We start from the raw sequence: 26,817 nt of genomic DNA on the forward strand, positions 1-26,817 counted from the left end.
TTTCTTCAGGTTACAAGCAAAACACTCAAAGTAACCCTCCACTTACATCAACCATGGTACATCTTTATAGCCAGAAAACCTGGTGTTCACCCTCATACCACCACCTATTGCTGAACACCATCACAAGAAGGCTGCTGTGGCCTCAGTCCTCACTACGGATGATATCACCATTGGTCTGATCGGAAAGTAATAATGAAGGAGAAGCGGGTCTTACGGCCACTATACACAGACAAATGTTGCCCGAGACCACCGATATCGACAGGTTCGGATGATGGACTAATCTGTACGGAGACTACGGCCAACTGATAGTTGAGAGAGATGTTGGTCATGCATGTTCAATTTTGGACTGCCCGATCCCACTGTTCTTCTGGATAGAAGCCAACGTGTCAGATGGCAGCTTTCTCGTAGAGAATACAGGAGTACTTGGGCGAGAGCGCACTCTGATGAATTCGATGGTCATCCAAACGCCATCTAAGGTGTATGGCCAAGCCTTCAGTGCATTTTACAGGAAAATCAAAGACAATAGTGGCCATTTTAAAAGCAGAGTACGAGGCTTCAGAGCTGGCAGCGCCATAAGCATTGGATGAGGATGACCTCAGATATGTTGGCTGTACATTTCCCCAGTATAGCTGTATTTTTCGTTTTGACATAAGGGTTACATAAGGCTACTTTCACACTAGCGTTTTTGGCTGTAGGTCGCAATGCATCGTTCAGGAGAAAAAACGCATCCTGCAAAGTTGTCTGCAGGATGCGGTTTTTCCCCATAGACTAACATTACCAACGCATTGCGACGTATTACCACATTTTGCAACCGTCGTGTGACGGTTGCGTCGTGTTTTGGGAGAACGTTGGCACAAAAAAAAGTTACATGTAACGTTTTTTTTGCACGTCGTGTCCGCCATTTTCGACCGCGCATGCGCGGCCGAAACTCCGCCCCCTCCTCCCCGGACCTTACAAGTTGTGCATTTCTTTCACAGCATGTGTCGGCCCGACGCACTGCGACGGGCCCGTACCGACGCTAGTGTGAAAGCAGCCTTAGTCACAATGTAATGAAAAATCCTGGAAATGTTTTTTTCAGATATGTTGCAGTTCCATGTCCCTTTCAAGATCTTTGCTGGCCATTGGTGAACAGAAGTATTAGTTTACGTTTACTACTTTATAAAAACTGTTTAAAGCAAAGAAATGTACCTTGACGTTGTGATCCTGAGTATTGTTGTCGGCAATGGCTTGCAGGAAGGGCTGAGAATGATCACTCATGGACAGCCGATGTCGGTAGAGTTTGGATTTGTTAGGGGTAGTATTGCCTGGGGAACTGCAGTGGTCTTCATCTTTCTCCTCATTATAACTGTAATGAATCTGGCTTGTTTGGAGACCCCCAGAAAATATAGAGGATTTAAGCCACTCTGCCAACAAAAAAAAGGTGTTATAACCGCAAGTTTTTAAAATATGTCTTCGCAATCCTCCATTGCATTGTGTCACTGCCCTCCGTTCCCCTACCAGTCTTTGCTTTCTTTACCCCAGCAATGATGAGTAGATGAAACGTGACAGTGGCAGCAACCTACACTGAGGTCACGGCTGCCAATTACCCTACATGTTATGTTCATCCATCACTGCTGAAGCCTAATGAACAGAAAGCATCGCAGGAGCCCGGACATGGGGACACAGAGGATCAGGGGATTTGTAAGAGGAGTATTACGTTGTCTGTGGTTTTAAACCATTGGATGCTTTGGTTGGACAACACGTTTAATTTTTTACTTTTATCGTATGTGCTCATTCTTGGCTTACTAATGCAATACACTTACTCGCACACTCGATTTCCACCGGAGATAATGGTGTACTTAGGGACAAGTAAGAAGCATGAAGTCCTAGGAGCAGACCCAAGTTCCGCTCGGTGTCCACAAGTGGAGAAGAGAGACTGCTAAGATCTGGGGCTGTAATCACTTCTTGGTCGGGCTATGGGAATAAAGAGCGAAAACCATGAAAGAGACAGAAGAAATGGTGCAATTCTACCAGCAAGAAAATGCTCAACTGGATACAACTGTAGAGTACTAACAATGAATCTGTCAGGGGGGGAAACAACAAAGAATTAAAAAGAGCAGGCTCTGTTCACATAAAGTTTGTGTGCCGGAAAGAAATACATCTCTGTGTGTTCAGTCTGCAATAAATGCCAACATGGCTCCCGTTAGGCTGCTTATGCCTGGAGAACATTACACAATTAACTTCACATGTCTGAATACCGGTCTATGGAAAGGAGAAGCAGAAAGAAGACAACTGTAACTAGAAAGATAAAAAGAGCAATTCCCTGCTATAAAAACAACCAGCTACATCTGGGGATAACAGTCTAGTAGAGAAAAAACACAAAGGGGTAATAATTAAAAAAAAAAAAAAAACATGGCTGCATGAGACAGTACTACTCTCGTCTTTAGGCCGAGTCTGGTATTGCAAGTGCAACTCATCTGTCACCACACAATACAAACTGCATAAATTATCACATCAGATCTTAAGTGAACAGGACTAAGCAGCAATGGCAGACACGGCCCATGTGCAAAGAATGGAGACGAGAAGTTACATTTACTGAAAGTCATAAAATCCATGTAAGGCTTCAGCACTTAGAGAGGTTATCCAGCCTTATGACCCTGATCACCTAGCCATAGGATAGATGAGACCTGGGCAAACGGCGACCCACATCCAGCGCTCTGGCTGTACCAGTCCAGCCTGCCGACTGAGACTAGCCAAAGAGCTGAAACAGTGGCCCACGCCCGCTGTCTATCCGCCACCCGCTGTCCATCCGCCACCCGCTGTCCATCCGCCACCCGCTGTCACCGCTATTTGCATCTTCAGGATGCCGACAGCGTTGAATACACTGGTGGAGGACAGAGCCACAGGGTCCATCTTCCACCAATCGGTGTGTGAGACAGCAATCGCGATGATGTCATTTCATCACAGTGCTGCTTAGACTTAGACAGGAGAAGAGCGCCAGGGGAATGTGAGAAAAGTGAGTATTTGATTTTTTTTTTTTCATGTGTATGGGGATATTTGTATGTATACAAGAGCTCATGCCATATTTGGGGGGCTATGTGGGGGCTCATACCGTAAATAGGTGGCTATGTAGGATCCCATACCGTAAATAGGTGGCTATGTGGGATCCCATACTGTACATAGGGGGCTATGTGGGATCCTATACTGTACATAGGGGGCTATGTGGGGGCCCATACCGCATATACAGAAGGCTATGTGGGGGCTCGTACTGCATATATAGAAGGCTATATGGGGGCTCATGCTGCATACATAGGAGGCTATGTGGGGGCTCATACTGCATATAGGGAGATGTCAGGATACTTAATTCTGCTCAATATTAAGTGATACGCTTAATATTAACATAAATAGTTATAATTATTATGTTAGCATTACTATTCAGCAGAATTAATTTCAGTCTATTGGTTTGGCCCTCCATAATAGTCACGGTCGCTCATGTGGCCCCACGGGAAAATGAAATGCCCACTCCTGGAATAGATAATCAATATCAGATCAGTGAACGTCCAACACTGCTGATCAGCTTTCAATATCATAATCCCCTTTAAATGCTAAAAAGGGTTTTAAACTAAAAATCAGATTACATTTAAAATGAATGTCATACAGAGTTTAGAGGTTTATAGAGAGTCAAGAAGTTGTTAATGCCTAAAAAAATAATTAAAGCATAAATCGTTAGTAGAAGAACCTCATTACAATTTTTTCATTTGCTTATTTCCTCACCTCCATGTAATGGCCCACACAGAAGGCGTGCATGGATTCTCTGGTGTCATCAAACTGAAGAGCAGCCTCCAAAGCCACCACAGGGTCTTCACCAGCAAAGTGAGCTATGGAGAGGGCAGAAAATGTTATTGTGGAAGGTCAAATTTAGTGGGTTATTGACAAACTATTCACACCTAGAGGATGCGGCCCATTCATGTCTTCATAACATACCACACAGGATTTAGTTTATTATTATTATTATTATACTACATTTTACGATCTGCCAACTATTTAAGAATACCAAAATTAACTTTGATTCCTTTTAGGATGCATCTCATTGTAAAAATATGATTAACATGTTAACTTTTATATATTAAAATATTCTACATTATGTGTATACCAATACTAGTTATGGTTGCATCTATATACAGTGCCTTGTGAAAGTATTCGGCCCCTTGGAAATTTTCAACCTTTTCCCACATATCATGCTTCAAACAAATACCAAATGTAAATTTTTGGTGAAGAATCAACAACAAGAGGAACACAATAGTGAAGTTGAACGAAATTTATTGGTTATTTTAAATTTTTGTGGAAATTCAAAAACTGAAAAGTGGGGCGTGCAATATTATTCGGCCCCTTTACTTTCAGTGCAGCAAACTCACTCCAGAAGTTCATTGTGGATCCCTGAATGATCCAATGTTGTCCTAAATGCCTAATGATGATAAATATAATCCACCTGTGTGTAATCAAGTCTCCGTATAAATGCACCTGCTCTGTGATAGTCTCAGGGTTCTGTTTGAAGCACAGAGAGCATCATGAAGACCAAGGAGCACAACAGGCAGGTCCATGATACTGTTGTGGAGAAGTTTAAAGCCAGATTTGGATACAAAATGATTTCCAAAACTTTAAACATCCCAAGGAGCACTGTGCAAGCGATCATATTGAAATGGAAGGAGTATCATATCACTGCAAATCTACCAAGACCCGGCCGTCCCTCTAAACTTTCATCTCAAACAAGGAGAAGACTGATCAGAGATGCAGCCAAGAGGCCCATGATCACTCTGGATGAACTGCAGAGATCTACAGCTGAGGTGGGACAGTCTGCCAATAGGACAACAATCAGTCATACACTGCACAAATCTGGCCTTTATGGAAGAGTGACAAGAAGAAAGCCATTCCTCAAAGATATCCATAAAAGTGTCATTTAAAGTTTGCAACAAGCCACCTGGGAGACACACCAAACATGTGGAAGAAGGTGCTCTGGTCAGATGAAATAAAAAACGAACTTTTTGGCAACAATGCCAAAAGATATGTTTGGCGTAAAGGCAACACAGCTCATCACCCTGAACACACCATCCCCACTGTCAAACATGGTGGTGGCAGCATCATGGTTTGGGCCTGCTTTTCTTCAGCAGGGACAGGGAAGATGGTTAAAATTGACGGGAAGATGCATGGAGCCAAATACAGGACCATTCTTGAAGAAAACCTGTTGGAGTCTGCAAAATACCTGAGACTGGGACGGAGATTTGTCTTCCAACAAGACAATGATCCCAAACATAAAGCAAAATCTACAATGGAATGGTTCACAAATAGTATCCAGGTGTTAGAATGGCCAAGTCAAAGTCCAGACCTCAATCCAACAGAGAATCTGTGGAGAGAGCTGAAAACTGCTGTTCACAAACGATCTTTATCAAACCTCACTGAGCTTGAGCTGTTTGCCAAGGAAGAATGGGCAAGAATTCCAGTCTCTCGATGTACAAAACTGATAGACACATAACCCAAGCGATTTGCAGCTGTAATCGCAGCAGAAGGTGGCGCAACAAAGTATTAAGTTAAAGGGGTTGAATAATATTGCACGCCCCACTTTTCAGTTTTTGCATTTCCACAAAAATTTAAAATAACCAATAAAATTTCGTTCAACTTTACAATTGTGTTCCACTTGTTGATTCTTCACCAAAAATTTACATTTGGTATCTTTTTGTTTGAAGCATGATATGTGGGAAAAGGTTGAAAAGTTCCAGAAAGCCAAATACTGTCGCAAGGCACTATTTTTTTTTTTATTTTTAGACTATTAAATAGGACTAGATGTCTTGTGCCTCTTAGGCCCCTTTCACACATCAGTTTTTTGCCATCAGTCGCAATCCGTCGAATTTTGAAAATAAACGAATCCGGGAACGGATGCCGCCGGATGCGTTTTTTTCTCATAGACTTGTATTAACAATGGATGGCCTCACGTTTCATCCGTCATTCGCCTGATCAGTCGAAAATTGTTTGTCCGGCGACAACGGACAAAGTAACGTTTTTTGTGTAAATCGAAAAATCGGACAGTGACGGATCTGTCAAAGTCTGTCGTTTGCTCAAATGGAAGCCTATGGGAGCCGGAATAAGTTTTTTTTTTTTTTTTTAAATGGAGCATGCTCCGATTTATTTAGGATCCAATTAACTGGATCAGCTAGTCTGATCCGTCGAAAAAACAAATCCGTCACATCAGTTTTTCACAATCTTCCACGGATCTGTCGATCCAACGGATTGTGACTGACGGCAAAAAACTGATGTGTGAAAGGGGCCTTAGTCAACTGCTCCATGTAACCCTGCCTCCACTGCTTATTATCAGCTGTCAACATACAGTGTACACAGAAAGCTACCAATCAGTGGTGTGCACTGGGCTTAGCATTCTGAGCACTGCTATAGTGAGAAAATGGCAAAGAAAATTGTGATTTTATCAAAACCGCTGCACCCACTAACCTGATGCAGTGCTGGAATGAGAGTCTCAGCCTCTAAATCATGGCACTGTCAGATTACATCGCACAAAACCTGCTGACAGATTACCTTTAATAGTGAAATATACATGGTAGAAGAGTTTGTTGAGATCCCAGCAGCTAAGATAATTCACGGGTGTCGGAAGGTGTGACAGAGTGAGCCCTCGCCTGTTAAACTGCTTGAATGCTACTGTAAATACAACCTGTAGCATCCAAGGGTTACATTGTCAGTATAGGTGTCCTCTGATCCCAACTGTTACAGCAGTATTTCAGCTGTTCGGTACAGCTGACAGACACTGGTGAAGGTGGGACACAACACCATGATGTTAGAGTGGAAAGGGATAATGGCTCAAAAGATATAGAGGTAATGTCCTTATACTATAAGCTGAAACACGAGGTTGCCCAAATCTCAAAGGTTTGTAGGGGCCGTATTTACCATCATCAAAAGCAGAAGGTATACGTGCAGCAGAAAATCATACCAAGAATAGTATTTGCATGTAGGGACTGTGCTTGAAAGTCCTTGATGTCGTAGACTTTTCCATCTATCACAGTCCAGAATCCTCCATCTTTGTTGTGATTCTCCAAATCTGCTTTACGTATTAGTGTAACTTCTTCATTGTTCCTAGAGCTCTGACCACTAAAAAACGAACCTTTTAAAATAATGCAAAAAGGACAAAATAAAAGAAAAAAAAATATTGTCATTAAGACAGAAAACTACATTACCTTCACAAGAGTGCAATGACTGCCGCCAAAGAAATGTAGACGTGGAAAGATAAATCCACAACTTACTCATTATGCCAGGCCAGGCTAAATCTTCATTGTCATCTCGCTCTCTGCCAGGAGCAAGGTGGTTAAACCTATCTAACGGCTCCAGAAGACTGGCCAGGAGAGGTATGGCCCCAGCCTCCTGCATGAGCCAAGCATTCTTACAAAGCAGCAGTACTGCCGAGACAACCAGCTCAGGAAGGAGAACACCTAGCGGATGGAAAATGAAAGCTCACAATTACCATCAGGAGTAAACGGATTCCTCCCGTCAAGGACTTTCAGGGCAAACACTTTTACCTGTAAGATCACCTGCCACAATGCGGGAAACCTCAGCAAAGTGCCTGTGAGAGGTCGCGGCAATGTTGGTGGCAACAGGCAGTATGTCCCCAATGTGTGTGCACAAAAGAGCGGTATATTTCTTCAATAATGAGCCAACACCTAAAAGATCAGGAGCTAAATGGCAAAAAGACAATATAAGCAAAAGGTCTCAAAACTAACCTTCATTTTGCATAAGCAAAATATTATATATACCATGGGTGTTGGCAGAGAGGTCCACCACTGTGCCGGGATAAAGCTTGCTGACCAGTAGTCTCTGAAAACGGAGCAACAAATCCATGGATGCGGACCGCTCCTTACTAAAATGCTCCTGATCTAAACTGGACGAGATGCGTCGTGCCATATCCTTAAGCTTAGCGATGGTCTGAGAAGCAATGTTCCTGGAGACATCAAACACAAGGTTCAAGGCAATTACAAAGTGTATGCACACAGAAGAAAACTTCAGACAAAAAAATAAGTAGCAATCTTGGGATCCATATAATAAGTTACTGGACTGATTAGCATATGTCCAGGACCAACTCTACATTGGAGGCCAAATTTGTACAAATATGATTAACCGGGATACTTTCCATTATAAATCGATTTTAAAAGATATGTCAGATTTTTACTAGTCCATCTGAGTGTAGCATGACGCAGGCAAAGAGACCCTGAATCCAACAGTGTATCACTTAGCTTACTGGGTGAAGCCAGTCTGACACAGAGTTTTTAGGTTTAGCAATGCAGCAGAGCTGAGAAAGCCAACCCTGCCCACACCAGGCTCTCTATTTACATAGCTATAGAAAGTAAGCTGCTTATCCCAGAAGGGGGCGGAGTCGGACCAGGAGGCACATGCTACTGTAGCCCGGAAAATGATAATCAGAAGGTGATAAAACCTTCAGTGTAAGTAAACACCACACAGCTGGACAGGCGACATCCCTGAATTCTGTGTTTTAGCCCCTTCCTCATGCTGTCCTCAGATTACATAGCTAAAACCTAATGACAGATTCCCTTTAAAGAGCACAGAACCCCCAATATACTTCAGTAACATTGCTATAATGTTTTCGTTAACAGTGAGTGTTCTAAAAGAGGACAATTTAGTAAATCCTTATCTTAATATGAAAGTATAGAATGATTCTTTATGAAATTCTGAACTGTGATGTTCCTCAAGGAAATAAATCAATAACGGTAAGTTACCAGTTGGGGGTGTGTCCTTACAGTCTGACATCGTCCAATCAGTGCGGGCTCTCTCAGGATGTTAGGACACACCCCCATGAAACGGGATTTTTAAAAGGGAATTACAGAGGAACAGCACAAAACAGAAGAAGATGATGATCCGGAATGGTCATCTCACAGGAATTTACAAACAGACCCCTCAGGAAAGCTGGCAGCTCCTCCATAGTGAGGCGCCTTACAAGCTACATGAAATACCAACATGCTTCCAATTATTCAACAGGTCCATGGGTAATTAGTGAGCAAATGCTAAGGGTTTTTTTTATCCATTCATGTATTCAAATTGGCTAAACCTGAAATCTATTCTATTTTCTATTGGAAAATACGGTTTTGGCTACTACACAGTTCTTGAATGTGGCTGACTGTGTACTAAAATTGCACTGGGCCTTGATTTGGAAGAAAGGGTCAGAACATGTCACCTAATACTGCTGAACAATGGAGGTCTCCTCATATTGATTTCAGGGGTTTTCAAGTATCTGATAACCCCTGGTTAAAAAAAAAACAAAAAAAAAACACGAGCTTTGCTTTACCCATCCTTCCCAGGTCCAGTTCCGAGACACCACCGCTGCTCCCAGTGTCTGTTATTGTCTGCAGCGCTGACGTCACATCAGGGCTGCAGCTAGTTACTAAGGTCAGTCGCTATGACCCAGATGATGGGAAAAGCCAGTGAGATGCTGAGGGCACCGATTTACTGTTGTCGATGTGAACAAAGCACTGTAGACAATAAAACAACGGATGGGAGCAATGGTGGAGACTCTGCGCAGGACCTGGGGAGAGTTGGTAAAGGGCAGAATTTATTTTTTTTTCCTTTTAAACAAAAATGCAGCTGGATTATCAAGTAATTATCCAATTGAATGGTGAAAAATAGGACAGAAACATCAGAAGAAAGATAAAATCCTTACCTAAGCAGCTGCTGTATGAGCTGCACTAGCGGTAAGGTTTGCTTTCCCGCAGACTCGTAGATCCCCGTGTTTATCAGGTCCTTGTCCAGGGGAGTGCTGCTCCTATGCATCGAGGACACATTGGCCTCCTGCTCATCGATTTCTTTCTCTTTCTGCGCCTCTTTCTTGGCTTCAATATCCTATTACACAACAACAGAGATTAGGACAAAGTTACAAACAATTATATTGGCCAATTATATCCTCTCTAGTAAGTATATAATGACGTGTTATTAAGACAAACACCCAGAGTCAGTGCTTTCACCAGGCTTCTAGCGTGAAAAAACATTGAAAAATTCCAACAATTTTGCACATCATGAAGTTGCACAAAAAGTTTACATCGTTTGAGGTTTTTTGCGACAGTCCAGGCCAGATCCACCCAAGTTAGAAGGATGACAGGCAGGACAGGGGGTTACAATGCCTGCCCGACAAATTGCTCAAAAGGTACGCCACCAGTACACCGGAAATGTGCTCCACGCCCTGACTGGGGGAAGGTTTCTGGCGAGGCATAGCCCGGTGATAAGATGCACCTCATTCATTAAGTTACTCACTACACCGTGCCCATCATTAAGACTGGCATGTGAAACACCAGTCTTATATTAATGGGGCCAAAATATTTAGCTATATATGCACTTAAAACACATTTGCCTGCAAGAATCTGACTAGTGAACACAGACCACAGAGGCCTCAATATTATTTATTTTTATAGCACCATTGATTCCATGGTGCTGCTGCATTCAACCCATAGATCCCAGCTGGACTGGACACATATCCGCTGCCCCTAGATACTGCGTGCATAGACTGTGCTATATGACTGGCTGGAATTTATGGATGAAATCAGTAATAAAGTGACAGACCCGTCTGCAGCTCACTGACGAAGAAAGCTGCAAAATTTCAAAACAAGTAGGAGCAATACCATATTTTGGCCACAAGAGGCCCTCGTTGAGTTAGTGTGATGACTTTGAATGGCTCGGTTCATGACAGAATGCACTCCTGGTTGGACCATACTTTCTCCAAAAATGATAATCCCCCACTCTGCTTTGTGTGCCTCAACACGAATGCCCTCTCTATTTCAACAGAATACGACAGGGTGTGGCAACCATCAGAACCCGGTTTTGGGGGCAGAATCATTAGGCTGTAAATAAAGGGTCTGCCACTTTGATTTAATCCATTCCAGCTGTTGCAATAGTCATCTAGCACTCTGTGGATATTTGTGTATCCGGCCCAGCTGGGCTCTACGGGTGGAGGAGGCTTCGATGCTCTACACATCTTCTTACAGGCACATACTCTCAAAGGGTTTTCAGCGGATGGAAGTCTAAATATTGTGTTTCTATTGAGAAGTGGGATGCAGATCTGGCCGTGTGAGAGCTTGTTTGTGGGACGAGTTGTACTTTTGAACGACACCGGTGATTTTACCATATCGTGTACTGGAACACAGGAAAAAAAAAATTCCAAGAGTGGTGAAATTGCAAAAAAAAAGTGCAATTCCACAATTGATTTTTGTTTATTGTTTTGGGGGTTTCTTGGGGGGAGGGGTTTAACCTTCTTTACCATGTGCTGAAACGGTTTTTTTTTTGTTTTTTGTTTTTTTTAAATTTCAGTGGTGAAAAAAAAAAAATTAACGCATTAGGTGCATCACAGGAGTTAAAACAAAGTGGAGGGAAAAAATTGTATATGGCTTTATTAAAAAAAAAAAAAAAGTACACAAAACTGTGGCAGACCACGCTTTTATGCACGCGTAAAAAAGTACACCGCCGGATCATAGGTCAGATGGCGTCTACAGAGAATCCATGTGCCTCATTATAGGGAATCTTGAGCCAGGGGTTCTGTCTAAATCATGTATTTCAGAGATTTACTCGAAAACCCCGATGTAAGCGTGAGCATAGCATAAATGTGCACCGAGCCTTACTGCGATCTTTGGGAGGCAGAATGAACAAATTAACAGTAGGTGAAGAATTGGTTTTATTTACTTTTTACGCCGTTCCTCGTGCGGAATAAGTACCGGTAATTAGGCGATTTAATTCTTCTGGTCAGCGTGATTTTTTGTGTTTGGCTGCTGTCACACACTAAAGGTTTTTTTTTTTTTTTTTTTTTTTACAAAAACAAGATTTCCATCGCCTTATTTTGAGCGCTATAATTCTCTTTTTCTCCTTCGCCACATTGGGGGACACAGGACCATGGGTGTATGCTGCTGTCACTAGGAGGCTGACACACTAAGTTGAGACAAAAAAGGTTAGCTCCTCCCCTGCAGTATACACCCTCATGCTGGCTTCCAGAGACCCAGTTCAAGCTTAGTGTCCGTAGGAGGCACACTGGATTTAAATTTCTATCCCGGACGAAGGGGGCGACGGATTCTTTCATGTTCCGATCTCCCCCGAACCAACAACAGGCGAGCACGGGAGTTTCACCTCTCCGTATCCTCTCCTGCGACGTGGGAAGCCACTGCCTGAGCTGACCTTTTTGGGCGACGGGACCCTTTCAGGGGCACCGATCTCCCCCCGAGTATCAGACGAGCACTGGTGGTTTACCTCCAGTATCCTTCTGCAGCCAGGCCTTTATTGCCGGACATCTGCCCTGCCCACCAGGTTTCACCCTTGGCTGTACAGTGGCACTTTTCTACCTTGGCGTCCGTGCAGCCCCCACTGCATCACCACTGAAAAAGAGCGGATGATGGAAGGAGGCGGACGGTTCCTCTCCACCCCCCTTTCAGGGGATGGTGGATGGAGGCTCCCCTAACCCTGCACCGTCCCTGGTATCTCTGGCACTTCTGGGGTAAGTGCAGACGTCGTGCGCCCCTGCCCCTGGGAAGGGTCGGTATTTTTATAGCGGTCACCTTTTCTTGGGGGCTCCTTAGCGGCACAATCATTGCGGAGCGCCGCGATTCTCTTTCTCGCGGTCCGCGGGTGCGCGCCGGCCGAGGCCGAAAATTTAGTCCCCGACTTCGGCCCTTTGCTAGGCCGCACTCCGGTAAGCTCCGCCCACTCTTCGCATCACTTCTGCGGCGCCGCCCACGCTTCTGGCGCTTCTCGCTCCCTGCGAGACTTCACTTCAGGGTCTCGGCAGCCATCTTCCTGTAGCACGCAGCGCCGGCCGGCCTTTCAACTCCCACGGTGGTTCTTCCTTCTCCACTCCATTGCGGGGCACAGGACAGGGTAAGGAGACAGCTTTATCTGCTTCCCTGCAGCGATTCCCCTCAGCTTTCCTCAGCTTCCTCTTAGCAGCTCTGTGCATTCATTGGGGTACAACATGTCCCAGTCAAGGGGTAAAAAGGTCACTAAGGTTCATACCACCTTTTTCTCTGCTTGTACCACCTGCCAGGCTCCTCTTCCCAAGCCTCAGATCTCCCCGTTCTGCCTATCTTGTGATGTCCAATGTGCCCAGGAGCCCTCCGCCGCTACCGACCCCAGTGCTCCTAGCCCCCCTGAGTGGGCCACGTCCCTGTCCCAATCCGTGGCTTCGCTAGCTAAGGCGATTGTTTCCCTTCGTGACCCCTCTGGGGAGCGGGACGTTCGTTTACCTGGGTTAAGAGACCCCTCTATTACGGGGGAATCGTCGGCCAGCAGGGGCCGCTCTCACCCACAGGAGGTTTTGTGAAGGGTTAAACTAAGATCAAAACTAAAGGCTTCATTTTTTTTGCTTGTACCTCTGTCCTGTTTCTCACGAAGATAACATTTTGTTACTTAATTAGGCTATGGTTTATAGTTGGTGTAAAGACCTTGAGTATTCTAATTCGAGCCAGGGAAGGGACTCGGGGGTGTATCACTAGATAAGACTTTGAGGCACCTGTTAATATGTTGTTTGTGCCAAAAAGACACGACCATATATGTAGTTTCCATTTTTTCTGTATTCTCATAGGTTAAGTTTTTCCTGCATTTTTATAGGTTAAGTGCTGAAAGTGTGTTTTTATACTATTGGTTGATGTAGAATTTGCTAACATGATAAAAGTACAACACAATAAACGGGGGCTAGGAATCTCCTTTGATTCTCCCAAACAGAGCTACATCTCCGTCTGGTCATTCTCAGTTGCCGGCAACACCGTTAATTAATTTGAAAATCACTAAGGTCAACCGTGAAGGGTCACTTTAGATCCTCCCTCAACAGCTTGGCGCCTAACGTGGGGCTCCCAATTAGGGACTCCTCTTCCCCGGAGGACAACAAGACAAAGGACCCTCGGACCGGACACAGGCACTGGAAAATTGGGACTGATCATCCCCCACAACAACCACGGTAAGTTGGCAGTTATACTGTTCAGACTGACCGTCTGGTGTGGTTTTCCTGTGTTTGTTGCTGCAAAGAGGATCTGAGGTTGTCCCCTATGGTGGGGTGATTCTTGGGTGGAATCATATAGAGGTGTAGTTCCGTTGGGGGCCCAGTGCTCGAACCGTACCTCATAAGGGACGGACACCCCGGATTGACCAGTGATTGTAATTCTCTTTTTAGTCAAAATATCCTGAATTCCTGATCACTGTTAGAATCAGGCGCGGTGAGGTGATCGAAGATTGGGTAGGATACGTAACTCAGGAATATATAGAAGTATACAGTATATATCCAGGAGGTGTCCGGAGGGGAGTCTAAGACGCCCTCCTCCTTTCACTGAGTACCGCGTTTTTGGGTTGTCCCAGTGGGGGACAGAGAGACCCGTGGAACAACCGTAAGGCCACTCGGTATTGTGCACAAGTAAAATCAGGATATTTAGCTCAAAAGGTGAATCATGTTTCCGTGGAACAAAAAGAAGACTTTGAATTTGCGTGATGGATCTGATACTGTTAGTCTTATGATTCAAAGACGGGGAAAGAAATCTGTCAGGAATGCAGGAAAAATATTCTCAATTATGGGTTTTCCTAAGGGCGGGAGGCTACAGCCTACGTTATGGGACGAAGGTATCAGAAAGAACAAGGGAAGGTTGATTGATAATGGTTTGTTTAAAGATGCTGTGGAATTCCGTAGTCTGGCACATGAATTATGTGACGAAGGGTATGTGGAGGTAGAAGAGGAAGTGAGTTCTGATTGTCTCTGTTATTGCTACGTTGAAAAAGGAAAGCTGTCTACTCCTATGATAAAGTCTGGATGTTTTGTGGTGCAGGAAGGTATTGAGAAAGCGTTTGAGAATAATGTGTCAGAAAGACAAACAATTAAAAATGATGATCTGGAACAGGGGGTCTCCCTGCTTGATGATAAGGTCCCTCCCCAGGAAATCAAGCCTCTTCTCCCGACTGTAAGCTCTGTGCCCCTTAACCCCAAAGATACTGGGTTGCCAAAACTTAGTGCGCCTCCACCCTATGATCCTGCAGGGTGGATTTGTGATGTATGCAGAGTTACTAATTCTCAGTGGAGACAGGTCTGTTACAATTGTGAAGCAATTCAAACGATTAGAGAGGTATATACAATGACAAAATACAATGACTTCTTTTATGTTTCTAGACAATAGTTCCAAATTTGCAACATTAAGGAGGAAATTAAAAAAAAAAAAAAAAAATCTCTACTTAAATGGACAAGAACCTGTAAGAAAAGGAGCTACTCCAGTTCAGAAGCGAATGCCTTACAGATGAACTACCGTGTGGAATCAACAAGTTGCTATTTTCTTATCGTGAATCCATTGGAATCTTTACATTAAATGTGGAATAAAATCATGTTTTATTATTTTCCATTAAAAAATATAAATATATATATGAAAATTAATTTGTCGTGGTTTGGGGTGATCTAAAATTACGAAAATTATAATTAGTGAGTTTAAAATTGCGTCATGTACATAAGAGTAACAATTTAAGCAGCAAACCAGCGCTCGAAGTGAGCGCAGAAACAAAATGAAAGTGACACTTCACCTGTCCAAGGACCAATAATAGATATATTTAACAAGAGACAATATAACATTGCCAAGGGAGGGGAATGAATGAATACACAGCACTCGGTGACCTCAAAGAACAGCAGATAAACTGGGACGCCTGGCAGCAGAGAAAAGGATGATTGAGTTAAGTGCTCCTGTCGGGAGGGGTCATTACACCCTGTGAAGCTGCCACAATCAGCACCAGCTCCCTGGATTTAATCTCAAGAGTCAAAAACCATTATTCAGGACACAGTTGTGATGGAGACAATTTGTATGTAATAAAGGAGTGAAAACGCTCCTCTCCAGGGCAGACTCAGACTATGCCCACATGAGGAGTTTGAGGAAATTACAACTAAACATATCAATGAATGACTCCAAGATAATCCTAAATGAAAATGTAAATTTAAATCTTAAGTGGCTCACAGCACAAAGGATTAAAAAATCAATCATAACTATACAAATAAAAATATAAATATAGATATATCAATAAAAATATAAATATAGATATATCAATAAAAATATAAATATAGATATATCAAATTCATAAAAAAGGGGGGAGGGCTACACATTCAGATAAAACATTGGTAGTTTCTTTAAATATATATAAATAAATAAAAATATAAAAGTGAGGGGGTGGAGAAAAAAAAAATAAAAAAAAAATGTACTATTCAGATGAAAACCTCAGTTATTTCATTTAAGCCTTGTGGTTTTAGGCTACCTAATTTGTAGATCCAATATACTTCTTTCCTATTTAGTTTCATGGATCTGTTAGGTACATGCTTAGGTATATGATCAATAGGGCTGATTTTTAATAGTTTAAAGTCCTTATTATGCACTAGGGCATAATGTCTGGACAGACCATGAGTGAGTAAGCCTTTTTTTATATTGTGACGATGGGAATTCAGTCTGAGGTGAAGGGGCTGTGTGGTTCTCCCCACATACTGTTTACCACAGGGACATTCAATAACATATATTACAAAGTCAGAATTGCAATTCAGAAAAAAAGGAATCATAAATTTTTCTTTAGTGGAGCAGGAAATTATACAATCAGATTTATGATTTATGCTGGAACAGCATAAGCAATTTTTTGTGCCACATTTAAAAATTCCTTTGGTGGAATTACTGGTGAGAAACCCATTGGCCCCTGTATGGGATCTCAGGCGGCTAGGGGCTATTAAGTCCTTAATTGTGGGGGCTCTTCGAAATGTGATCCCTGGATTTCTTGGAAGAATTCTATTCAAAATAGGATCATTTAGCAGTATGTGCCAATTTTTGTGGAAAATTTTACGGATTTCCTTGTGTTCGGTGGAAAATTGTGTTATGAAGTTCAGTGCATAATTATTATTAGTTACTCTTTTTTCTTTCTGCTCTAATAATGTTCCCTGATTTAATTTAATAGAGTTTTTGAAGGCGTTTTTAATTAAATGTGAAGGATAGTTCTGGGCACAAAATCTTTTCTTTAAAACATTAGACTGCTCTTTGAAGTCTGTGTCTAATGAACAGTTCTTTCTGATACGGTTAAATTGGTTGCTGGGAATATTATTTAACCATTTGTTGTAGTGTCCACTACTGTAATGGATGTAACCATTAGTATCTACTTTTTTAAAAAATGTTTTACTACAAATCTTTTCTTCTTTAACAAAAAGGGTGACATCTAAAAAATTGATAAAAAAATTATTATGGACTACTGTAAAAGAAAGATTCCAACTATTAAAATGTATTGTCTGGATAAAATTTTCAATATTATTAGTGGAGTTGTCCCAAATAAAAAATAAATCATCAATGAATCTCTTATATAAAATAATATTTTTACACCAATTCTCATTAAGAATAAACATTTCTTCAAAAATCCCCATAAAAAGGTTAGCAAACGTAGGCGCTACCTTCGAGCCCATTGCGGTCCCCTTGATTTGTTGATAAAATAATTTATCAAAAGTAAAATAATTGTTTTTCAGTATAAAATCAATTCCTTTTATAATAAAATCCTTTTGTGCCGAAGAAAGCCTATTATCAGATTTTAAAAATTGATAAAAACAATTTGTGCCAACATCATGTGCAATATTAGAGTAAAGTGCTGTAACATCCATAGTAATAAATACATAATGCGGTTTCCAAGTGACCTCTTGCAGTAAACACAATAGATGGGTTGAGTTAGATGTGGGCATAGTCTGAGTCTGCCCTGGAGAGGAGCGTTTTCACTCCTTTATTACATACAAATTGTCTCCATCACAACTGTGTCCTGAATAATGGTTTTTGACTCTTGAGATTAAATCCAGGGAGCTGGTGCTGATTGTGGCAGCTTCACAGGGTGTAATGACCCCTCCCGACAGGAGCACTTAACTCAATCATCCTTTTCTCTGCTGCCAGGCGTCCCAGTTTATCTGCTGTTCTTTGAGGTCACCGAGTGCTGTGTATTCATTCATTCCCCTCCCTTGGCAATGTTATATTGTCTCTTGTTAAATATATCTATTATTGGTCCTTGGACAGGTGAAGTGTCACTTTCATTTTGTTTCTGCGCTCACTTCGAGCGCTGGTTTGCTGCTTAAATTGTTACTCTTATGTACATGACGCAATTTTAAACTCACTAATTATAATTTTCGTAATTTTAGATCACCCCAAACCACGACAAATTAATTTTCATATATATATTTATATTTTTTAATGGAAAATAATAAAACATGATTTTATTCCACATTTAATGTAAAGATTCCAATGGATTCACGATAAGAAAATAGCAACTTGTTGATTCCACACGGTAGTTCATCTGTAAGGCATTCGCTTCTGAACTGGAGTAGCTCCTTTTCTTACAGGTTCTTGTCCATTTAAGTAGAGATTTTTTTTTTTTTTTTTTTTTAAATTTCCTCCTTAATGTTGCAAATTTGGAACTATTGTCTAGAAACATAAAAGAAGTCATTGTATTTTGTCATTGTATATACCTCTCTAATCGTTTGAATTGTTAATGGTGTGTTATCATTGAAATTTGACACTGAGTCATCTGACCTGGTGGAGCTCATTTTTTTAACCTAGCAAAACTATTTATACCTGTGATGCCTGTATATTCTGTGTGGTATTTCCTGATGAAGGGGGCATGAGACCCCTGAAACGCGTTGAATAAAACCACTGTGAATCAACTATACTCTCCTGAAATTCATCTTAGCGGCAGCGCGGAAATTTAACTACAAATCTCCTTTTGAAGACATTAATTTCTCTGGTCGGTGAAGACCTGTGGATCTGCAGCAGCCGCTATCTACATGCTCTAATCTCATCCTAACCAGGTGAGCAAATTTGGTGTATATTCTCCTCTATGTAACGTGGATAAGACCCTATTGCGCTTTTTGTCTCCCCATTGTTTTGCAACAATTGTGAAGCAAGAAGACCCGGAGTTGTAGCCCCCACCTTTCCCTTGCTAAACGCTGACGGCACTTATTATCAGCCACCGCCAGCACCAGTCCCTGCTATGCCTAGTATTGCTAGCGGTTATGAGTTTCCACCCCCTCCTACTTTATTCACCCGCTCAGAGACGGGATACACAGAGGAGACAGAAGATTTCCAGGAAATGTATTCCAATGTTATTCCTGGACCCCACTGTCATGATGTGCTCTTTAGGATAGGGACAGGGGATCTTACGAAGCAGCACGTTGGGGCCATAGTAAATGCCGCAAATAATGAACTCCACCATGCTGGGGGACTGGCCGCAACAATTTCACAGAAGGGCGGACCCATGATACAGGAAGAATCAAATTCATATATACAAACGTATGGCCAGGTAGAAACAGGACAGGTCGCAGCAACCAGAGCAGGACAGCTGCCGTGCCAATATGTAATACATGCAGTGGGACCACGATATGATCCTACCAATATCCCAAGATCCCAACAATTACTTACCGAGGCTGTCCAGAATGCAATCTTGTATGCCTCCTCTGTACCCCCCGGTACGATGCCTCAACGTACAATGGCCATACCATTAATCTCTGCCGGTATCTTTCAATATTCCAGGAAGGATGCTGCCATGATCATAGTATCAGCAATAGAGCGGTGTATAAAGGAAAACCCCATAAAATTGGAGGAAGTCCGATTTGTCCTTGACAGCCGCCTAACGGCCCATCAGGCAATACAATCTCTAACTGTAACAGAGCCTCCTGCCCCGCTTCCGCAGCAGATGCCTCTTGTACCTGTACTACCGCCACCTCCTCCCGCCTCCGAGTCAGTAATATCAGAGTTTGGAGAGGATGATGTGGAAACTACTCCTGACAGGCCAAAGTATACCCCCTTTTCTCCATCGCAGATAGACACCCTTTGTAACCAGTTACCCGATCCAGAAACATCCCCCATGGCCTTCTATAGACAAATAGCAGCAAATCGAGAGATTTATTCCACTCCCCGGAGAGATCTGTTACACTTACTCCAGGTGAAGGCTGGAGAGGGGTATTTTCCAATTATTGAGGGTGGCATAATGTATAATGTGAACCTGGATGGGGGAACCTATGAGAGTGGTGTTGATTTCTGTAATGCTTTAAAGGTTTGGGCACAAGATAGACTAGCGGACCAAGCTACCTCCCTCACAGATGTCACACAGGACAAGGGGGAGAGTGCTGAGAAGTTCTATGGGCGTCTTATGGTAGTGTTTAAAGATTTGGGATTCTCATTGTATAATAAAGCCCATTCACATCTTTTTGTGGCAGCTTTGATGTCTGGCCTTAAATCTGAATTGAAAGAGGCAATAATGTCGGTTAGACCTGACGTCGAGAATTCCACTCCGGACGATGCATTAAAAGTAATTAAAAGTTTTCAGAAAAATTTAGCACGTTCTGCATCAACAGGAAAATCAAGGGTTAAAACTGTAGCTGCAGCAGTCTCTGCTCCAATTCCAGCCCCCACCCCAGGTACAAGCATGCAGCTGGCTCCTTATCAGTGGCCTGCCCAGCAGCAAATTCCAGTTCCAGCCCTCCCACCTTCTGGAAGTATCGCTCCCCAGCCCCGCCGCACCAGTTCTCGCTTGCAGTGTTGGCGCTGTGGCCGACCCGGTCACTTTCAGAGAGATTGTCACACCCCTGCTGACAGATGCTACCCTCAAGTTCCCCCTTCCAGTCACAACCTGAATACAGGGAACCCCAGAGGATACCCCAATTACAGACAGCCTCAAAATCCTGATAATCGCCCATACTGAAGGGGTGGCCAACCAGGGTCTGCCATCACAATGTCCTCCACCAAACCTGGGGCATGCTCATCTGTCACGCTTCCTGTCGGGGACACCCTTGTTAAGTTCATGGTAGACACTGGGGCGGCCAACTCTATAATCAAGTCATCAGATGTACCTACAGATATCCCTATTCAATTCTCAGACCAAGAGCTTGTTTTAATTGGAGTAGATGGCAAACCCAATAAACATACTCTTACAAAACCCATTCCTGTGGGGCCTTTCCCTGAAGTTACTGCTCAGTTCGTAATCTCTCCCACATGTCCTGTAAATTTACTGGGGGCAGATTTATTATCACAGTTCCGCTCCAGAATACAATTCCAAGATGATGGTCTGATGGTCCTCACATTATATAACCCTTATGCAGATGAACACCATGAGGAGATCTGTATCCTACATGCCCTTCCCACAGTGATGATGGCCCTGATAGGCCCAGATCCACCCCCAATCATGCCCGAGGACCAGCGACTCGCCCCATCTCTCAGAGATACCACCCAAACTTTGGTCAAAAGGGCCAGATGATATAGGGAAACTGCCTGTAGAACCAGTAAAAGTGTTTCTCAAACCTGGTGCCCCTTTTCCCAAAGTCCATCAGTACCCTTTGAAACATGATCAGGAGCAGGGCCTCAAGGGGCAAATACAAACGTTACTCGATAATGGTGCCCTGGTACCCTGTGTTTCCCCATGTAACACGCCCTTGTTTCCCGTTAAGAAAAAGACACCACCCGGCCAACCCCCTGCGTACCGGCTGGTACAAGATCTACGGGCAGTTAATGCAGTTACTGTTCTAGAAACTCCGGTGGTGCCTAATCCACATACTCTCTTGTCCCAGATACCTCAGGATGCTGCTTGGTTCACAGTTATTGACCTTGCCAATGCCTTCTTCAGCATTCCATTACACCTAGATTGCCAGTTTCTGTTTGCATTCACTTATCAGGGACGACAATTGACATGGACAGTTATGCCACAAGGGGCCCAAAACAGTCCCAATCAGTTTGCAAAAAATATGGGCGAGTGTCTTTTACCCTGGCAGTTAGAACATCCCTATGTCACGCTGCTTCAGTATGTGGATGATCTTTTGTTGTGTGCACAAACAGAGCAGGAAGCCATTGTTGCCACTGTTAGCCTCCTCAAGTATCTGGCAGATCTGAACTGTCGGGTTTCGGCCTCGAAACTTCAGTTTTGCCTTGGTCAAGTGATATTTTTGGGTCACTGTCTCCTTCAGGGTGCCAGACACCTCACAGAAGAAAGAAAAATAGCCGTCAGCTCCCTTCCTTTCCCAAAAGAAGAGACTGAACTCCAGCGTTTTCTTGGACTATGTACTTATTGTCGTCAGTGGATACCGGATGCATCCCGCATAATGCAACCTCTCTACAATGCCTTAAAAGACGGTATAATGAACTATAAGGAAAGATCACCAGTTTGTATGGAAAGCCTTTATCGTGCCTTCTCTGAATTAAAGTGACTTATTGCATCCGCCCCTGCCTTGGGCATCCCGGACTATACTCGACCATTTCATTTGTATGTGTCTGAGAATGAAGGACACGCAGCAGGGGTACTTACACAGTCGCATGGCAATAGGCAACGACCAGTGGGCTATTATTCGGCCCGCCTCGACCCTGTGGCCCGAGCATCACCAAGTTGCATGAGAGCAGTTCACGCCACTCACTCGTTGCTTGACAAAACTGCAGACATAATTCTTGGACATGAGACGCACATTTTTGCCCCGCATGATATCGCAGCAATACTGACACTCCAACAGCCAAGACATTTGACCGTACAACGACATTTACGGCTGCAGTGTTCACTCCTTTTGCCTGGCTACGTCAAATTGCATCGCTGTACTACAATCAACCCTGCTACTTTACTGCCGGTCCCCAAGAAGGATGGCAGTGATGAGAATTACCTCCAACATGACTGTTCCCAACTTCTGACTGAAGAAACAGCTACTCCGCTGTCAGTGAAAATCCACTTCCAAATCCTGATCTGGTGTTATACACGGATGGTTCAAGATATGCTGATGAGTTTGGCAGATTCCACACCGGATACGCTGTTACTACGGAAGACACTGTGGTGCACGCAGCTGCACTCCCTCCCTCACAGTCAGCACAAGAAGCAGAACTTCAGGCTCTGTCTACTGCATGTGTTCTGGCCAGACAGGCGAGCTAATATATACACGGACTCACAGTATGCATTTGGTATTGCTCACGATTTTGGGGCTCTATGGGCCAATCGAGGGTTTATTACTACTGCCGGAACACCAGTCAAGAATGCTGAAGCTGTTAAAACCCTCATGGACTCAATCAAATTACCTACCCAGGTGGCCATTATCAAGGTCAAGGCACACGGTCCTAGGAACAGTCCACAGAGTGTTGGTAACGCTTTTGCGGATATGCAAGCAAAAGCCGCTGCTCTTCTGCCTGTTGAACTGACCATACCTACTATGGTGACCACACGCTCTCAGCGTAAACAGTTACAAGAAACACTGACTTTACAGGAACCTGATGATCCACGACAGACTGAGGTTTTCTGCCGGACCCCACGAGACCGCTTACTGACGATGCAGAGAATGTCTCCAAAGGAAGAAGTGAAGCAGTGGAAGGCTGATGGAGCATGTATGGACAATGGTCTCTGGAAAAAGGACCAACTTGTGTGTCTCCCAAAGCGGATGTACCCTGCTATTGCCACGTGGGCACATGGGCCCACACATCGAGGAAAAAACCAGGCCCTTGCCCTGGTACAAAAATTCTACTGGGCTCCAGGTATTTCTACAGTCCTGACAGCACTCAACCGTGCATGTAATATCTGTCAGACCTGCAATCCCGGTCAACTTCAGCGTGTACCCCCGAAACACCTTGCTAAGCCCGATTATCCTTTCCAAAGGCTCCAGGTGGACCACATCACGTTGCCTAAGTCTGGAAGGTATGAATATTGTCTGGTAGTTGTCGACATGTTCTCCAGTTGGCCAGAAGCATTCCCAGTTACCAACATGACTGCAAAGACCACAGCGAAGAAACTGGTGATGGAAGTTATATGCAGATACGGTGTTCCAGAAGTTGTCGAAAGTGACCAAGGTCCGGCTTTTTCTTCTCATGTGTATCAGGAGGTTCTGACAATGCTTGGATCCACTGTAGCCCTCCATACTCCGTACCATCCACAATCCAGTGGGAAGGTTGAGAGGTTGAACGGCACACTGAAGGGACAATTGACCAAAATGATGCAGGAGACTACGGCTCCATGGCCAGAGCTCCTACCCATTGTACTCTACCACATTCGCACTACCCCTATTGCAAAACATGGCCTGTCCCCATATGAGATATTGTTTGGTGCTAGGCCCCCAGTTGCAAATTTCCAGCCTCAGCAGTTGTCAGAGGAAACTTACCGTACTGTTCAATATGTTATTCAGCTTAGTAGAAATCTTGCTAACACCCATGCTCTAGTTTCTTCTTCCCTTCCAGATTCAGCAGAAACGGACACTTGTCACAACTTGAAGCCTGGTGATTTTGTGGTCGTGAAAAGGCATGTCAGAAAACACGGACTAGAACCCTTGTATGACGGTCCCTACCAAGTCCTCCTCATCACCCCTACGTCAGTGAAACTGGAAGGAAGGCCGACGTGGATCCACGCATCGCACTGCAAGCTGGTCAAACAGACTAGTAGCAAATAAGAGAACATAATGTTTTGGTTTTTCGCATTTTCCATATTATTATTGGTAACCGCATGGGACAGCCTAAATTCCCCAACTTCCTTGAATAATAAGTTTGTACAACATCATGAAAGATTACTGAGAGATTTGTTGGATAATTCCCAGTCTCTGGCAGATTGCTGGATTTGCACACATTCACCAGTGTCAGCCACAAGTATCCCTTTTTTGGCTATTCCCGTCCCACCTGAGGAGTTGTTTGCCTGGACTAACTGTTCTGACACATTCGCTAACAATGCCACAGATAATGCTAAATTATGGAATACTACTGTCGATATACCTATTGTGGGATGGGTGGGGTACCCCTGGTGGCAAGGTAACCTTTCAGGAAGCGATACACACCTTCAATATCTGGCCTATGAAGGAGGGGCTTGGGTACCTAAGAATAAGACTAGTCTAACCAATCTAGGGCAAGTTCCAACATATGGTTTACAAATTAGTTTTGATGTGACCTCATACTCTACTGATGCTTTCAAACCAATAATGTTAGAAAGAATGATACATAATACGTCATGGAAATTTTCTAGTTTGTTTTTACAAGGTTCTAAAGATATCTGTGCTAGCATTCCTGGCAATATACCTTGCAATGAGTCCTCTGGATATGTGCCAGGAACCCCCACTTGTGGGAATCCTAATGTAGGTTATTGTAGTCCTCTAGGACAGTCTCCACCTTGGTGCATGCTCCAGAATGTCTCAGCCTTCGTAGACTTAGCGCATAGATTGGTACTACAACATTCAGCTTTATGGGATTTACCTGTTGATATGTTCTGGGTGTGTGGAGACAATGCTTATAAATGGTTGCCAGTAGGGGTAAAGGGCACTTGTACTCTAGGTCGATTGACCCCGGCCACCTTTGTCCTCTCTAGTAAACAGTTGGATACACAGGCTATACCCAAACACACATTATATAAAAGAGCTGCTGATAACTCACCCCGCCCTTCGGGGAGACCACATGTAGTACAGATGGGTATAGCCAATAAAATTGTCAGTTCTATTTTCATTTACCCTATGATTACACAAATGTGGGATAAATTGGTTAGGGCCACAGACTATCTAGATGATCAAATTTGGGATACATTGGATATACTTAATACTACTGTTGCTGTTCAAAACCAACTTATCATAGTCACTAATCAACATACTGTAGTACTGGATTACTTAGCAGCACAGGGTGGTATGTGTCAGGTTATTGGACCTGCATGCTGTCATTATATAGATCCCAATAGCAGTATGAAGTTAAAGTTAAAGTTAGAGGATATTCAAAGACTCAGAGATCAATATGATAAAGACAATGACCGTAATAAGGACAGTTGGTGGACAGACATCTTCTCCTTTCTTAATCCAGCCAATTGGTTTAAGGGATTTGGGGGCTGGATAGCTGGAATCTTGCAAAGTTTGTTACACATCGCTGCCTTTATCCTTGTTATGTATGTAATACTAAAACTTGTTCTTTGGTGTATTTCTGTGTGTATTAGGAAATTCTGCACTAAGACAACTAATGATGAAACCAAAAGTGTTGCCACCCCTGCTCTTCTCTACACCGATTTCACAAAGTTACCTGATGAAGATGTTGAAGCCAAGCGCATGGCTATTTTCAAAAGATCCCCACCATTGTCATCAACAATCGTTATTCGTAAATTCTAGCATACAGGGGGGACGGGTACGCCGCAACAGCCATGGCTGGTAACATGGCACCAGTCATGTGAAGACCAGTACCCCTCGAGCTTATAGCTTGGGATAGTACCTCTGATGCTGGACATTAATTAACAAAATTTATCTAGGGGGGATTGTGAAGGGTTAAACTAAGATCAAAACTAAAGGCTTCATTTTTTTTGCTTGTACCTCTGTCCTGTTTCTCACGAAGATAACATTTTGTTACTTAATTAGGCTATGGTTTATAGTTGGTGTAAAGACCTTGAGTATTCTAACTCGAGCCAGGGAAGGGACTCGGGGGTGTATCACTAGATAAGACTTTGAGGCTTTGAGGCACCTGTTAATATGTTGTTTGTGCCAAAAAGACACGACCATATATGTAGTTTCCATTTTTTCTGTATTCTCATAGGTTAAGTTTTTCCTGCATTTTTATAGGTTAAGTGCTGAAAGTGTGTTTTTATACTATTGGTTGAAGTAGAATTTGCTAACATGATAAAAGTACAACACAATAAACGGGGGCTAGGAATCTCCTTTGATTCTCCCAAACAGAGCTACGTCTCCGTCTGGTCATTCTCAGTTGCCGGCAACACCCTGTTAATTTGAAAATCACTAAGGTCAACCGTGAAGGGTCACTTTAGATCCTCCCTCAACAGTTTGACATCCGCAAAACGGATCCGCACTAACTCTCCCGATCATTCACC

At 43.3% G+C, this 26,817-nt stretch overlaps 1 protein-coding gene across 5 annotated transcripts in view; it reads right to left on the reverse strand.

The window, feature by feature from the left end:
* HERC2 (HECT and RLD domain containing E3 ubiquitin protein ligase 2) overlaps positions 1–26,817 on the reverse strand; it is a 262,965-nt gene that overhangs the window by 143,238 nt on the left and 92,910 nt on the right. For all 5 annotated transcript variants that reach the window (XM_077296925.1, XM_077296926.1, XM_077296923.1 and 2 more), the window contains exons 20-27: positions 9,704–9,882; positions 7,788–7,972; positions 7,554–7,709; positions 7,281–7,466; positions 6,971–7,141; positions 3,754–3,857; positions 1,803–1,953; positions 1,189–1,403 (exon numbers count right to left, since the gene is read on the reverse strand). In XM_077296925.1, coding sequence (XP_077153040.1) covers positions 1,189–1,403; positions 1,803–1,953; positions 3,754–3,857; positions 6,971–7,141; positions 7,281–7,466; positions 7,554–7,709; positions 7,788–7,972; positions 9,704–9,882 — 1,347 coding nt within the window. The remainder of the gene's footprint in view (positions 1–1,188; positions 1,404–1,802; positions 1,954–3,753; positions 3,858–6,970; positions 7,142–7,280; positions 7,467–7,553; positions 7,710–7,787; positions 7,973–9,703; positions 9,883–26,817) is intronic.

The sequence above is a fragment of the Ranitomeya variabilis genome, chromosome 3 (genome assembly GCF_051348905.1).
Source record: "Ranitomeya variabilis isolate aRanVar5 chromosome 3, aRanVar5.hap1, whole genome shotgun sequence".
Taxonomy (NCBI): Eukaryota; Metazoa; Chordata; class Amphibia; order Anura; family Dendrobatidae; genus Ranitomeya; species Ranitomeya variabilis.